General features: G+C 43.3%; 1 protein-coding gene across 1 annotated transcript; it reads right to left on the bottom strand.

Moving 5' to 3' along the window:
* Positions 1 to 3: 3 nt before the first annotated feature.
* Positions 4 to 14,910, bottom strand: rsf1a (remodeling and spacing factor 1a; the record flags this gene model as incomplete). The annotated part of the gene is made up of 18 exons (XM_034867802.1): positions 14,658 to 14,910; positions 12,521 to 12,612; positions 12,005 to 12,097; positions 11,631 to 11,836; positions 11,118 to 11,236; positions 10,867 to 10,974; positions 8,010 to 9,420; positions 7,667 to 7,856; positions 6,759 to 6,968; positions 5,966 to 6,070; positions 5,351 to 5,430; positions 5,191 to 5,239; positions 4,271 to 4,377; positions 3,574 to 3,638; positions 2,782 to 2,971; positions 2,414 to 2,640; positions 1,398 to 1,595; positions 4 to 749 (listed from the first exon to the last, which is right to left on the bottom strand). Coding segments are annotated over exons 1-18 (4,350 nt in total), but the record flags the coding sequence as incomplete, so codon positions are not given.
* Positions 14,911 to 15,506: the final 596 nt, after the last annotated feature.

Raw genomic sequence — 15,506 nt, 5'->3', positions numbered from 1 at the left:
CCCCTCCCCCTGCCCCTCCCCCTGCCCCTCCCCCTGCCCCTGCCCCGGGTGTAAGGGGCCATTGTGCCTGCCCTGCATGCCTGATCCAGCACTGTCCGTGGGCTCAGCGGGACCTCCGGGTCCAGGCTTCGCCGGGCCTCTGGCGGTCCGATGTCCGTGTGACGGAGACAGACTACGGCCTCTCCCCTTTTCCTGAGTGTCGCTGTCGGCCCTCTGATCCGCCTTCTTCGTCGTCACCTTCTGGGTTTCCTCCTCTTCTTCCTCCAACTCCTCGTCTTCCTCTTCATCATCTTCATCAGAGTCAATGCGGTTGAGTCTTTTGCGGACCGGACGATCCTCTTCCGACGACGAGTCCGATGCGTCCGACTCCGACTCGTCCTCCTCGTCTGTTGAAGGCCGCCTTTTTTTCAGCATCTGAGCGAGCCGTTTGCGCCGCTGCTGTGACAGAATCTCTCTCCTCTTCCCTCTGCCCATCTTCTCCAGGTCCTCCTCTTCTTTCTCCGTCCTCTTTAGCCTCCTCCGCTTGTCTCTGTCCTTCTCCTTCTCCAACAGTTTCCTTTTCAGCCGCCTCCCTCTCTCTCGGTCGTCCTCCTCGTCCTCGTGGTGTCTGAATCTCCTCCGCTTCTCCCCCGTCCTGTGTCTCCGGAGGTCTTCCTCCTGTCTCCTCCTCTTGTTCACTCTTCGTCTCTGGTCATCCTCCTCTTCGTCTTCATAATCCTCCTCCTCCGAGTCTCTGGAAGAAGGCGACACTAATAGAAAAAACAAAGAAGAGTTACACTGATGAGGTGCACTTAAATGATCCTCCTGACCCACAACAGTAGCTCAGTCCGTGGGTAGTTGGGTTGGGAACCGGAGGGTCGCTGGTTCAATCCCCGTATGGACCAAAAAGTACAGAGAGTGTGGATTGGTGGCTGGAGAGATGCCACCTCACCTCCTGGGCACTGCCAGGTGCTCTTGAGCACCGTACCCCCCCAACCACTTAGAGCGCTGGTTCAGATGGCAGCCCCTTCCCCCCCCCCCACACTCTGACATTTCTCCATTAGTGCATGTACAGGTCCTGAGCATGTGTGTGTATTTCAGGCCTGTGTGTGGTTACTAACAAAGTGTGTACGCAGACTGTACATTGTAGTTTCCCCACTGGGGATTAATAAACAAATCTATAGAAATTACTTAATACATAATTAAAAACAAGCCACTACAGGTCCCATTTCCACTATTTATTCAGTTACTCTGGTCAACCGTGGGACTTGTTTTCTTGCAGTACCGTGAGTTTTATCACATTCATTCTTCACATAAATAACACTTGAATGGAAACCCAGTCTTCATCTTAAATTGAATGTGTGTGTAGGAGTGTGAAGACACATGGGACACGTGCTCAGTGATCTCAGAGGACTCACCATCGCTGTAGTCGCTGGAGAGACGCTCCTTGCGTGGTCTGCCGCGGGGTTTCACTCTGACCTTCTTGGCGGACGTCCGGGAGTTGTCGGACGACTCCGACGTCTCGCGGTAGTTGACCTGCTGCCGCTGGCCACGCCGCAGACCACGCCTCTTTTTGTCCGTCTCGCTGTCGGTCGTGTTGCTGAACTGATCCGAGCCTGGAGAAGACGGGGGACAGGGACAGGGACAAGACTCTCAGATGACAATTGTTTTGATAATCGATTAGTTGCTCCCAGGATCTTCTCTGGTTCCGGGTTCCCGAATGACTTCCCCTTCTTCTTTGCTTCTTATAATGAGAAACTGAATATCTTTGGATGTTGGACTTTTGGTCGGACAAAACCCGACATTTTGAGACATCACTTCAAACTCTGGGAACTTTTGATGGACAAATATCCAATATATAGATAATGAATTAGTTGTTGTCCTAAAAGCTTGAAAACTTCACATCTGTGTAGATATTTCATCATTTGGTCTATGAAATAGGAAGAAATAGTTATAATTTCTCATCACTAATATATTCCTTTTTGAAAACTTCCCAGCTGCGTAGACATTTAAATTAGGACTACAATTAACAAATAATCCTTTAGTCTATATGAATGTGAAGAAATGTTAAAAAAATTCCCATTTCCTGTGACGTGACATCTTCAGATGTCCGAGATATTCAATTTACAACAATATATGACAAAGAAACTCAACAAATCATCTCATTTAAGAAGCTGGAACCAGAGAAAGTTTGACATTTATACTCGCGTAAAGTTACAACTAACTCAGTTATAAAATTGTAATATAAAAGTTGAATAAAATCTTAATAAATAAATAAAATATGCCTAAAACCCTGTTTCAGGAGCTGAAAAACTTCCCCAATGAAGCAGGTAATAAGAGTGACTATAATGTTTCAACGCTAGTTCAACTCTGCGTATTTAATGCAAAGTATTCTGTGTTGCAGGGCGGCCGTTTCCACTCGCCGTGCACTCACCCAGTTCTTCATCAGTGTCTTCCTCCTCTTCCTCGGAGGAGCGTCTCCGCCGCCGTCTCAGCCGTTTCCTGCCCCTGCGTTGGGTCTTGCTGGGCCGGTGCTTAGGTGCCCCTTTCACTGCCCGTCGGGGGCGGGTCCCACTCTCCAAGCTGCCCACGTCGCTGCCCGCATCTTCATCTTCCTCGTCATCATCAGCACCTGACGCAGCAAATTCCTCGTCCTCTGAGCTGTAAAAGGGGAAGAGGAAAAAAACTATAAGACGGCTGAAAACAAACACTTTTATAAAGAGAGAACAGGGGGGGAGAGTGTGTGTGTGTGTGTGTGTGTGTGTGTGTGTGTGTGTGTGTGTGTGTGTGTGTGTGTGTTACCTGTTGCTGAGCATGAACTCGTCTTCACTCTCCGCTGCAGTGCTGTCACTCTCCAGGTCATTCAGCCTCCGCTTCTTCCTGTTCCTGCTCCTGTTCCTGGATGCAGAGTGAGCCTGGCTTCTGATTGGCCGCTGGCTCTCCTTCCCGTCCTCTGATAGGATGGCGGTGATGTCTCTGCCTTGCCCTGCTCCTACATCAGAATAGTGTTCAATTTATCAATATGATGCATCGGAAACTGGGTGCTCTACATAACAAACCGCTGTTACCATAGCTGTGTAAAGAAATGTACAGAATATATGGCACTGCCTCAATATAATGGGGTGATTTTAACAAATAAAGTGACAAAGACCAGAAAGACACCATGAATCTAGAGGAGGGAATCATGAATCTCTTTGATTCAAATCATTTGACTACATAACTGTTCACTTTTTCCCCCTTAACTTTAGCAATCCCATCACTGTTCACCGTTGGAATAGTGCATGTTTCTCACATGTTCACGTCCAAATCAGCTCATTTGATTTAAATAATTTTACAGATATTTCTTTGTGAGCGAAGTTACGACCACGGAGAGACGAGTGACAGAAAGCTGCTAGAGTACACCTGGTAGTCGGGTCCGGTTGAGGTAGATTTACGTAAAAAAGAGACGTACCGAAGCGTAATCAGATTTGATTTAACTCAAAGATAAGGCAGGTATGAAAACGCCCTCTAAGCAGAAATGCATTTTTTTAAATAGAAATATATGTATAAAATAATAAAAAGTCTGTTTCTATGTTCATCACATCGTCCACTCACCTCCACAGAGGTCCCTGATGTCCTCCTCTATAGCCTCATCGATGGCATCGTCAAAGTCATCAAACCTACAACACACACACACACACACACACACACACAGACAGACAGACAGACAGACAGAGAGACACACACACACACACACACAGACAGACACACACACACACACACACACACACACACGCAGACGCACAGACAGACACACACACACACAGACACGCATACACACACGCCGAAATAGACACAGAGACAGACGCGCGCACACACACACACACACACACACACATGCACACACACGCGCAGACGCACAAACAGACACACAGACGCATAGACAAAGACGCAGAGACACACACACAGACGCACACACAAGCCGAAATAGACACAGAGACAGACGCGCGCACACACACACACACACGCGCAGACGCACAGACAGACACACAGATGCAGAGACACACACACAGACGCACAGACGCACGCACAGACGCACACACACACACACACAGACTTGAGAGTTTTTATTAAATTCAATGCTTGCCAAAGCATGACACTATCCTCACACGTTATTTGTAATACTGACAGATTATAGTATTATAGTAATAATGATCCAAAATTATCCAAAAAAGTAGCTTTGCATTTCTTGTGTTTTGAGAGACACAATGTGTTTTGCCCGGTGCATTTAACCCCGTCAGGCCACACCCACCTGTAGCTGATGTGTTTCCTGGTTCGGGTTGATCTCCTCCCGAGATTTTTGCTCTTTTTGGGATCTTTCTTTTTTGCAGTCTTCTCCTCTTCCACTTCGTCTCCCTCCTAAAACCGTGCGGACAAATTATTTTTCATTTTGCACAGTGAAATCCAAGGTAATGTTTCTTTGACATCAAACAGATGGCCACCGTGTTAAGTTTGGTTTAAGTTCGTTTCACAAGATTAGACTGGTTCATTGACATGCTGCGTTGCATGTTGGAAAATCCCAGCCAACTGACATCAATTCAAACATTTGATTTTCATTGGTCCAACTTAGAAAGCCCAGGTAAAAAAAAACAGCTGAGAGGCTTGCTATGCCGAATGTAAATGTTTAGATTAGATTAGATTCCACTTTATTGTCATTACACAGTTACAAAACAACGAAATGCAGTTTGGGTCTAACCAGAAGTGCAATAGCAGCAGGTGCAGGATATACACTGGTTCATAAGTAAAGGACATGGATATGTACTGGATAAATATAGAAATGAATACTTTTATAAACAGAATTTTACAGATAGATTTGTCCTATGAATATAATATATAGATAACAAGTATTGTAAATAAGATTTACAGGTGGATATGTACTATGAATATAATATACAGGTGGATATTACTATAAGTAGACATTTTCCAGATAGATATATATATATTAAGTTAGGCTAAAATGACCAGTATAACAACGGATTTAAAGGTAGTACAAAGAAAGTTTGGGCATAAGCTATCAATACTAAAGTGCAGTGCTTCCTCAGTGACAAATGCAAATATGAGTGAGCGTCTTCATTCAGAATGGTAGCTAGTTAATGAAACTTCATATTCCAATTTACACATTACAACGTCTGGCATTAAAAATGTGTTTAAACGAATATGAAGATGACTTACAGGGATGATGTTCTCCACACTGATTCCCACGTACACTAGCCGCTCCCTCCTGAACAGACAGGAAGAGAGAAGGGTCAAAATCCACATCGTTTTGAGTGTTTTTTTAGAAAGATGATCACAGTGTGTGTGTGTGTGTGTGTGTGTGTGTGTGTGTGTTTACCTCCTCTCTGCTCTCTCTCTTTTCTTCAGAGCACTGTCCAGGTTCTGCAGCTGCTCCTCCAGTTTCTCACACAGCAGCTTCTGAATAGCAGAAAACCAAAATCCACAAAAGAAATGTTGGAAAACTACTCCTTTAAAATGTCTTCTTGTTTATTAGCATTCCTCAACACTTTATTAGTGGCACTGAAATCTGTCCCAAGCACCACTTATGATGACTTTTAAGTACTGAAAGCTAGCATTGAATGTCTTTTTACAATTGTAATCCTAATTGCTTATTAAAAACAAATCTAATAGTCATATCAAATAGTGTAAATTTACCCTATTTTATTTAGAAAAGGTTCTTGTTTGGCTGCTTGTGTTTGGTCAAGAGGAAATATTGGAGAACTTTGGTGTATTTTGTTAAATAAACATTTCTCAAAGTAAGGTTTTGCTAAGGTTGAACGGTCATAACAACACAATGCTTCTGTCAATACAAAAGCAAAAGTCAAAATGAAGATTTACTCAAACCTGCAACTGCTTAAACACATTATTGACCAACCGGTAGGGTATTAATAGGGTAATTAGTACGTTAATCGATATGTTGTCGGTCCTTCTCGGTGTCACACACACAGCTTACATGTTGGCAGGGGGGACAGAACCACTCTCCATCTGGGATCAACATGAGGGGCGGCCGCAGACAGGCAGTGTGGTATCCATTATCACAAGAGTCACACAGCAGGATCTGAGGACACACACACACACACACACACACACACACACACACACACACACACACACACACAATAACTCAGTTACTCATAGTGACAACTTCTTGCCTTAACATCGCCAGCTGTTACACACCACACACAAAACACACAATAACAACCGAACCTTTAAATGACCTCATTGTTTTCTGTTTAATGAAAGTTAATGAATGAAAGTAATTCATCGAGTAAAAGAGACCACAGACTGCAGCTCTCGCTCTGCCTCATCCTCCGCCGGTGACACTGTAATCGCCCCTCCACCCCAAACTAAGAAAACTATTTATTTTATGGACGTGGCTTTGTGAACAGAGGCATCATCGTGTTGAAATAGGAGAACTTTCCCAAACCTTTGCCACAAAGATGGAAATTCCCTGTAGTCTTAAATATCACTGCATTCTGCAGAATTAAGATTATCCTTAAATAAAACCACAGGACCTTGAACACATCATAAAAACCACCCCCAGACTAAAAGTACCCAAACGTACAGTATGTGGACAGGGGATGTCCAAATACTTTGGTATGGGTATAACAGAATATTGAAATAGTATCTCTCAAACACACACACGCACACACACACACACACACACACACACACACACACACACACACACACACACACACACACACACACACACACACACACACACACACACACTCTTGTCTCACCAGTTCAGGGTGGTTGGGCAGGCCACAGTGACTGCAGGCGTCCTCACTGGGAATCTCGTCTGATTTACATGATTGTTCAGAGTCGCTCCCTCCCTCACTCTCCCCCTCTCCTTTTTTCCTCCCTCTGTCCTCCACCTCCTCTCCCTCGTTCAGTTTGCGTCTCTTAGCACGAATGTTGGACCATCGGGGCCGTCGATGCCTCCGTTTACCCTGAAAATGAGAGAAATAGTCAGAGAAAAAAATTAAAATAAAGTTGGTAACACTTTATAATAACCATCATTAACAGAGGGGAAATTGATTGTCATTTATATGTTAACAAACAATTAAAATATAACTAATAATTCTTAATAGTGCTGAAAATGAACAGTTTATTGTTACACACATTATATCCCTCATATACTATATTGGGTATAAGGTAATAATTAAAAAAAGTTTGTAAGCCTTTAAGAAACCATTTTTATAATATCTATAAAGATTATATTGATAGATGGAGCAGATGTTCCTAACACGTTGCTAAGGGTTACTAGTTGGTCTGTTAACCGTCTATAAACAGTGTCTGGATGGTTATTATAAAGTTGCAACAGATGACTATAGTACCTTGTTAAATAGTCTGCTCCATCTATCAATATCATCTTTATAGATGTTTTAAAAATGGTTTCTTAAAAGCTTACAAACATTTTTGAATGATTACCCGATACCTAATATAGTATATGAGGGATATAATGTGTGTAACAATAAACTGTTCATTTTCAGCACTGTTAAGAATTATTAACAGTTAAATGGCAATTAACTAAAGATTAATTAACTATCAATTTACCGTCCATTAATGAAGGTTATTATTATAAAGTTTAACTTAAGTTTATGTGTTCATTCTCCCAGACAGGACACAAACTAAAATAACTGATTACCCTCTGCTTCCTAATTTGCGTGCCAGGTTCTGTTGTTCCATCGTTCTTTGTAGTTGAGCTCCGCTCCTCTTCCTCTTCTTCCTCCTCCTCCTCATCCTCCTCCTCCTCTTCTTCTTCCCTCGTTCTGTCGGGCCGTGCCTGTTTTTTTTGTGGTTTCTTCCTCTGGCTCTCAGTCACCTTCGAGCTCGGCCTGCAGGTTGGCAAAGCAGATCTTCAAGAAAAAAGGTGCAGATGGGACAAGATTTATTGTCAGAATCCAACCAGCTGTATCTGAGATTACAACAAACAAAGTGTATTCTCTAATAATAACCCCCCAGTTTCAGGAATTGTAATATACTCATACCTGCAAATTCTTGCAGATCTCCTCAGCGCCCTCCCATCTTCTTGCGCCTCTTGCTCCCTCTCTTTCTCCTCCTCCTTTCCCCCTTTTCCCCTCAACTTGTTTCTCCGGTGGGGGGGAATCTTGATCTTCAACCGGATTCCTTCTTTCTGGAGCTCCGAGGAGGCTTCCTCCAATGGACCCTGCCTCTCCACCGATCCAAGCCCAGTGTCCTTCACCCTAACCTGGACAGCCAAACCCCCATTGACCCCATCTTCTTGGTGGTCCTCTTTATCCTGCTGGTCTACTTTTAGAAGTGGAGTGGTGCTCCCTGATTCCGACTTTCCTAAAGTGCTTTTATTCTTGTCATGGTCACCTTTGCTTCCTTCTTCTGCCTCGAGGTGCCCGGACGCCTCTCTTCTCCTCTCTTTCCTCTCATTCAGGTTGTCATCCTTCTGTTGATGACTGCTGTGCCCAGGTCCCCCCCCCCTGTCAAACTGCTCCTCTGTTACTTTTTTACCCTGGTCTTCTGTGGACTGAGACAGCGAGGGAAGAGTAACAGAATCCACTTTTCTCTCTACAGCTTCAGAGACTGGATCAGATTTTAAGGATGACAACGATAGTTTTCTGGCTGTTTGAGCCTCCATCGCTGCTGCAGGAGGAGGAAGAGGGGGGGCGGCTGCTGCTGGCGTCTCCCCTTCAACCGGTCCCTTCCTTACCAGCACTGACTGCCGGCTCACTTCCCTCTCATCCTCCCCAGCTCTGGAGCCTCTGTGGTCCAAACTGGGCCCATTTTGTTCCTGCTGCTCAGCACCGGGGGCTCTGTGCCGCTCAGATGGGCTGCGGATAACCCCTACGTGACTTACAACGCCAACTTGACCTATGACCCCTATAACTCCATTCTGTCCCTCTTTGTGCGTCAAGGGGAGAGACGCTCTCCCGTTGCTCAGTTTTTGCCTCGGTGCAGTGACGGCTTCCTGCTGCTGGGGTTGTGAGGCAGCTGGACCACCAGGGGGCGCTAACGAGCTCGGCAACTTCCCCTCTTTTTCCTGACTGTCTTTGGTCTGGATCACTGACGGGTTACAGACAATAATACTGCTGCTGTTGCTGTTGTTAAGGTGGTTGCTGTGGTAGCTCTCAGCGAGCTTAAGCTCCCTCTTCTTCAGTGGTATCTTGGCCTGCTGGTTGCTCCTGACAACTGCCCGCTCTACTTCCTCTTCCTTGTTCAGGTCTGGTTTTGTCACAGTCGCACCTGGCGCCATGACCACCGACACGGCGTTTTTGGGAGCGTCCGGGTCCCTGGACTCTGATTTGATGACGGTGGTGATGGTGCTCACGCGGTTATCAAACACAGGCGATGCTTTGTGGTCCGTCTTCTCTTCCTTCACCTCAGCACCGGGGTTCTCCAGCTTTGTGGATTCCTCCAGCTTTATCACTGCAACATAAAAAAAGACAAAACAATTACACTACTAGAAACAGCAACCGAGAGAGTCACAGCGTGCAAGGAGCTGATCAGGTAGAATAGAAGATAATTTGAATCAAATTAAATGTAGTGTGGATAATGTTTGTCAGCCACTAGAGCTGGTAAACAACTGTCAGTACAGGCTCGTAGTAGTGAATACTTTGGCAGGTTTCCCGTCCCCTTTCTTTAGTGACAGAAATCTAATTCAAGGTGCCCTAGAGCAGTGTTTCCCAAACTTAGGGTCGGGATATCTGGCAGAGAGCAGACTAAATGCTCAGCATGACCCCCAGAAGGGCACTTTCCAAAACCGAACCTAGACCAGATCAGCTGGTTGATATCTTCAACCAGACACACACATCTCATTAAATTCAAGTCAGCGTTATTTAAAAATAATGTTTGTGTTGGCACTGAGGGACGATGGGAGGGGACAGAGACCCAGGAAGGGGAATAGAGACCTTTACGGTTTTTGTTTTCTTTTATATTGGAATAATTATACTTCATATACATTTAAATTCATGGTTTTGTTCCGTAAATTTGGGTCCCGGGGAGACACCAAATTTCTCTTTTGGGTCTTGAGCAGAAAAAGTTTGGGAACCACTGCCCTAGAAGATTAAAGTGCTGTCCATGTAAGCACAACATACGCAGTTTGAGTCTCGCTGAGGTCTTTTGTTGCAGTGGTGCAATGTAACTAAGTAAGTTTGCTTCAGTACAATTTTGAATTTCCTTGTGCTTAACTTACCATTTTACGCAACTTTATCCTTCTACTCCACTGTATCTCAGAGGCAAATGTCATCATTTAACTCCACTAGATTTATATGAAAGCTTTAGTTACTTTGTAGATTCAGATTATTAATACAATATAACTCAATTTATAAAGGATTTCATCGACAATAATAATATGTACAATTCTGAAATGGGCCATTCTGTTAGTACTTTAAGTTTATTTTGATGTTAGTACTTCTGTACTTTTACTTAAGTGACATTTTGAATGCAGGTCCTTTACTTGTAACAGTATTTTTTACACTGTGGTATTTCCACTTTAAAAATCTGAGTACTTCTTCCACCTCTGCACGTCATCCCGACTCTCCCTCTCTCCTCATTTCCCCCAAACTGTACACTTTCTAATAAAGAAATAAAGGTCTCATTCTTTACATCAAGAATGATTATATTCATCTATCAGGTTGTACCATTTATACAAAGAAAAGATGGAGACAAGGTTTATAACGGGAATGGAGAGATATTTCCTTCTTTGTAGAGTTGTGTAGATTGAATTATTACTTTATGTTATCACTATTATTATTACTTCAACTAATAAGGTATCTATCCGATGTTTCAGTTTGAAAGACTCACATCGAGGGGCATTTCTTATGAAACAAAACATAAATATTGGATAACCAGCAGTTTCTTTAATCTGTGTACCTGGTGTTAGGAGTTCTTCTTCTTTTACAGGGTCAACCCTCTCACTGTCGGTTCGTTCCTCTGTGGTCTTGGCGGGTTCGGGGTCAGTGCTACCAATGCCATCTTTCCCTAAATCGTGTCACACACACACACACACACACACACACACACACACACACACACACACACACAGTGTTGTAAATTATAAGATTGCCCCCTCCATAATATAAACCCTAAGATGCATGCAACATCTACTCATTCGCTCAACACACCTGCATCTTTCTCTGTGGGGCTGGCACTCCTGGACCCGGCCTGGTTCTGGTCTTGATTCTGTTTTGGTTCAACCTGGGACTTCAGTAGCTCCAGAGCCTCAGCGAGGTCGTTCCGAGTCCTGAAAAAACAGTTTGGACAAGTGGCTCAAGCTAGTGGCATAAGTAAGATAAAAATTAAAAAAAAAAAAAAACTACAGGGGGACAGAATTTGAATGGACTTCGTGGTGATCCTGTGAACATGAACCTGAACCTGCAGCCTGTCATCCAGCAGGGACCAACAATTCATTTTAAGAAAAAAATAAGTGATGAGTTAACTTTAAGTTAGCCTTAAGCCAGGGTTGGCAGGTTAATTGGCAATGAATCAAATCAAACACAAGTATGTAAAACAACTTTTCTAAGAAAACAGGATCCAGATTGTAAAGAACTCTACTTTTTTTACAAAGAAAAACAACAATAATAGACGAGACACTCAACACACAATGAGAAGTGTATCCGCCAGATTAAGAATAGTACCTGACGATGCACTTCCAGGTGGATCCGTCCAGATCGTCCTGCTCCTCCGTGTACAGCCGGATATTCTGCTCCTGGTCTAGCTGAAGCCAGTACATCAGGCCCTGCTGGTCCCGACCTATAGGCTGCAGACGCATCTTCTCTGGTTCCTCCTCGTTAATCGCCATCTTGAACTTTAGGTTGTCGTCGAACTGACACTCGCAGAGATACTGAAGGGTAAACACACACAATAAATGTGTGGAAAGAGGAGAAGGATGCGTAAAGGGTTGAATTTATACCAAAGAGATTAATTCAAAAGAGTAATGTGTTGCACTGACTGCAGAAGTTTCAGTCTTTTATACACTTATTACACGGAGTAAAGACAGGGCATGTCATACTTTGAGAATGCATGACTTGCACTCCATGGACATCTCCTGGTAGCCCTTCTGTTCCAGCTCCCATGCCCAGGTACTGTTCAACTCCAGACAAACCTGGAGGAAATAACGATTAGATATGTTCTCTGTCTCAAGGCTGATACAAAGGTTTAATCTTCTGTCATACGTCTGTTGACCACAACATGAGTAAGGGTTAAAGTCAGACTTTTGTGCACTAATACACCTTTGTTATTGTCCTACAGTAAATGACAAACAGGGGGTTGTAACTGCATCCAAACCCCACTAACGATCACTTCCTGCACATTTATTTAGTTTCTCTGTGTGGTGAGGTCACAGATGAGAAACTTGAGCACAAACCTGAGATGTGTCTCTTAAGATGCAACAAGCGAGCACTGATCCTCTTCAGTAAGTTGGATTTAATCATGTCAAGTGAAGTTTAAATGGAATCTGATGCCAAATACACACACACACATACACACACACACACACACACACACACACACTACACACAGCCCTTACCTTAGCCAGGTATTTTTCCCAGCGGTCAGTAGTAACAGACCTCCCCAGTTTTCTGAGCAGCTTCACATGGAGCTCCACAAGAGGTTTAGGAACTGGAATACACACAAGAGCATGATTAGAAACATAAAACACTTCAGTAAATCACAATAAATCCACAACAAGCATTCCTCCTGATGAAGTGTTGGTTGGAACTGAGTTCATACTACTACTCTCTTATGAATTCAAAAATAAGTTAATAGTAAATATTTACATCACTGTTGGAAAATGCTTTAATGTTAAGATGAAATATCCCAAGAAGAAAGCCAACTTTTATGGCATTTCTATCAGATATTGACATGTACCTCTGTAAAGTTTCCTTAGATAACTTACGATTTGACATTATGAATGAAATTGTAACATTAATTGTGTCTATTATATTTTATTTAGTTTTTTATTCAAGGTTTATTAAAAGATTTGTTGTGTCAGGGTGTCCTCTGATTATTGTTGCCATGACACTGTTCTCCCGTCACAACAAAATAAAGTCGTAACAATAAATACAATATAAATACAATCTTGTGGCATACCATTACTAAAAGAAATATAGAAGTGGCTCTATTGTGTGGTCTGGTGTGAGACTGTTACGGAGACTGTTGAATTTACAGTAAATTCCGGTTTTCTCTGCTGCAGACACAGTTTTCTACGTTTAATTTTTATCAACACAGACTCAGAATCCCGAGAAAAAAACGCATTACGTGGTATTAATTGAATTTAAAATGTCAGGGAACTTATTTTAGCTAACTAGCGTTAAAGTATAGCTAAATATGAGCGGCATTCACGGTTTGAAACACGGGAAGCTACTAATAAAACTCAAAAACATCACTTATGATAACTCATAACGCGGTGAACGTGTACTTATACGCGGTGTGCTGTACTTTAACCAAAAGTTGATCCTAGACGTTAAATAACCGTTAGTTAGTCAGAGTCGCTACTGCGCATGTGCGAATTTGGCAACCACTTTAGCCCCCATAAAAAAAAAAAAAACATCCAGTGTTTTTAGCTAACGTTAGTCGCTCCGTTTTAAAAGCCGTCTGAAATGCAGATAGAGGGGGAGAAAATATCATCGCCATTAACACACGATCAACACACAAACACAGGGGACACTGATGCCATCACAGCCCCGCTGGCTGTGAGGCAAGGCCGGTGAAAAATTACACCTGACAACACTCCGGAGCTAGCTAGCTAGCTAGCTGGTTGCTAAGAGCAAGGAAACTAGAAAGAAGGACCAGTCGCTACGCATGGCGTACGTCATTACTGCCAAGCTTGCTGTAGTACTCTACATGTATTTGATTTTAGGATGTAATATTCAACTCATGGACACAACCGTGAACTATTTGAAGACCAATAACAAGGAAATAAAACGAGCACATTTAATTAAAAAAAAAATAATAACAATAAAAAAACACATCACGTAATGTGTATTATTGTTATTTTGAGGAAGCCTGTTTCACTCAAAGTGGAAACAGCAGACATGATGGGTTCTAGTGACATAGGACATGCCATGCAAGCTCCATTAACGTCCAATACAAAACTGCGAGTGGCGTTTGACTGTTCCTTCTTTTATTTCCCTTGGCTGTGTGTGGTCACTAGGCAGTGCTGCATCATGGCCCCCACACCAAGTTTACTGTTAACAGATCAATACGAGCCTTGACAACATTATCGACGATCTGTCACTCGACTCTAACTAACCGTCTCAGCTGCGACCGTTCCTCCTAACTTTACCACAAACATCTGCCAAAAGTGTACGGAATTTCACAGCTTTCTGTTGCCAGTCTACGTGTTTTTCTCTGTCCACATATTGCCTTAAAAACTTGGACAATAATGCTTCTCTTTTAAAGGGAAAACTGACTCCGACCCGGGCCAAAAAATGTGCCCCACAACCGGGTAAGAGAGCGTAGAAGCCCGCTGACTAAAACCCCGGATCTAACGCTGCTCTTCCGGGCCACACACTCAACATTTTCCGCCACCATCATCACGATGGTGATGGTGGTGGTGATGGTGGTGGTGGTGGTGGTGATGGTGATGGACCCCTTCGGTTGGAAGTGTCGCAGCTTTCTACCACTTCTTAGCCCCGCAACCACCGCTACGACCGATCTCTCACCGGTCGTTGTGTCCCGCAGATACCTCTCCATCTGTGGGTAGGTCATCTCGGGCAGGTCCAACGCCGCTCCGAATCGCTCCAGGAACGAACAGACCTCCGCGAAGCTCGGGCAGAGCGCCGGGCCGGAGCTCCTCACCACCACCGGAGCAGCCATCTTTCCAGGCGGAGAGAAACAGGAGGGGAGGGCTCGCTGCTAGGATGCGACTGTGCGAATGAAATGAATGGAGGGAGGGAAGCAGCTACCGGTGTGAAGCTGGACGGTGCCAGACCGTTCGGCTTCCGTTTAGGATTTTCAAAATAAGACCGCTTGCGACGTTTTAGTTCAAAACTGAAGAATGTAACTGACGTCTTATTTTAACAGGCAAGGCGACTTAATTTGTAGAGCACATTTTAGCAGAAAGGTAATCCAAAGTGTTTAACATCAAACATTACGGGAGCAGTTAAAGCAGTAAGAAACATAGACAAAGCAAAGACATTAGGAAATAAAACAATTTTAAATAGAATAAGGTACATTTCACACAAGTGTACATATTGTGGCAATAAAACCTCTTCTGATTTCTGATTCTGATCAAATCAAAACGGGGACAGAAAGCAGAGGACCTGAGTAGTCTGGGTGATTCATAATGTAAGAGATTGAATTGTAATTTCTCCCTATAATATTAGTGCTATATTAGTACTTTATGTTTTCCCATCTTGTATATATTTAAATATTTGTTCTTATATTCTTATATTTTGTTCTTGTATTTTATTATTATTATTTCATATTATATATTTTCATGTATATTGTAAGTATGTATATTTTTTACTATGTGCTGCTGTAACATTTATTCCCATTATTTGGGATAAATA

This window comes from Etheostoma cragini, chromosome 3 (assembly GCF_013103735.1).
Source record: "Etheostoma cragini isolate CJK2018 chromosome 3, CSU_Ecrag_1.0, whole genome shotgun sequence".
NCBI classification, from domain to species: domain Eukaryota; kingdom Metazoa; phylum Chordata; class Actinopteri; order Perciformes; family Percidae; genus Etheostoma; species Etheostoma cragini.
Note: the sequence above shows the minus strand (reverse complement) of the source record. Positions and strands in the feature narration are given on the sequence as shown.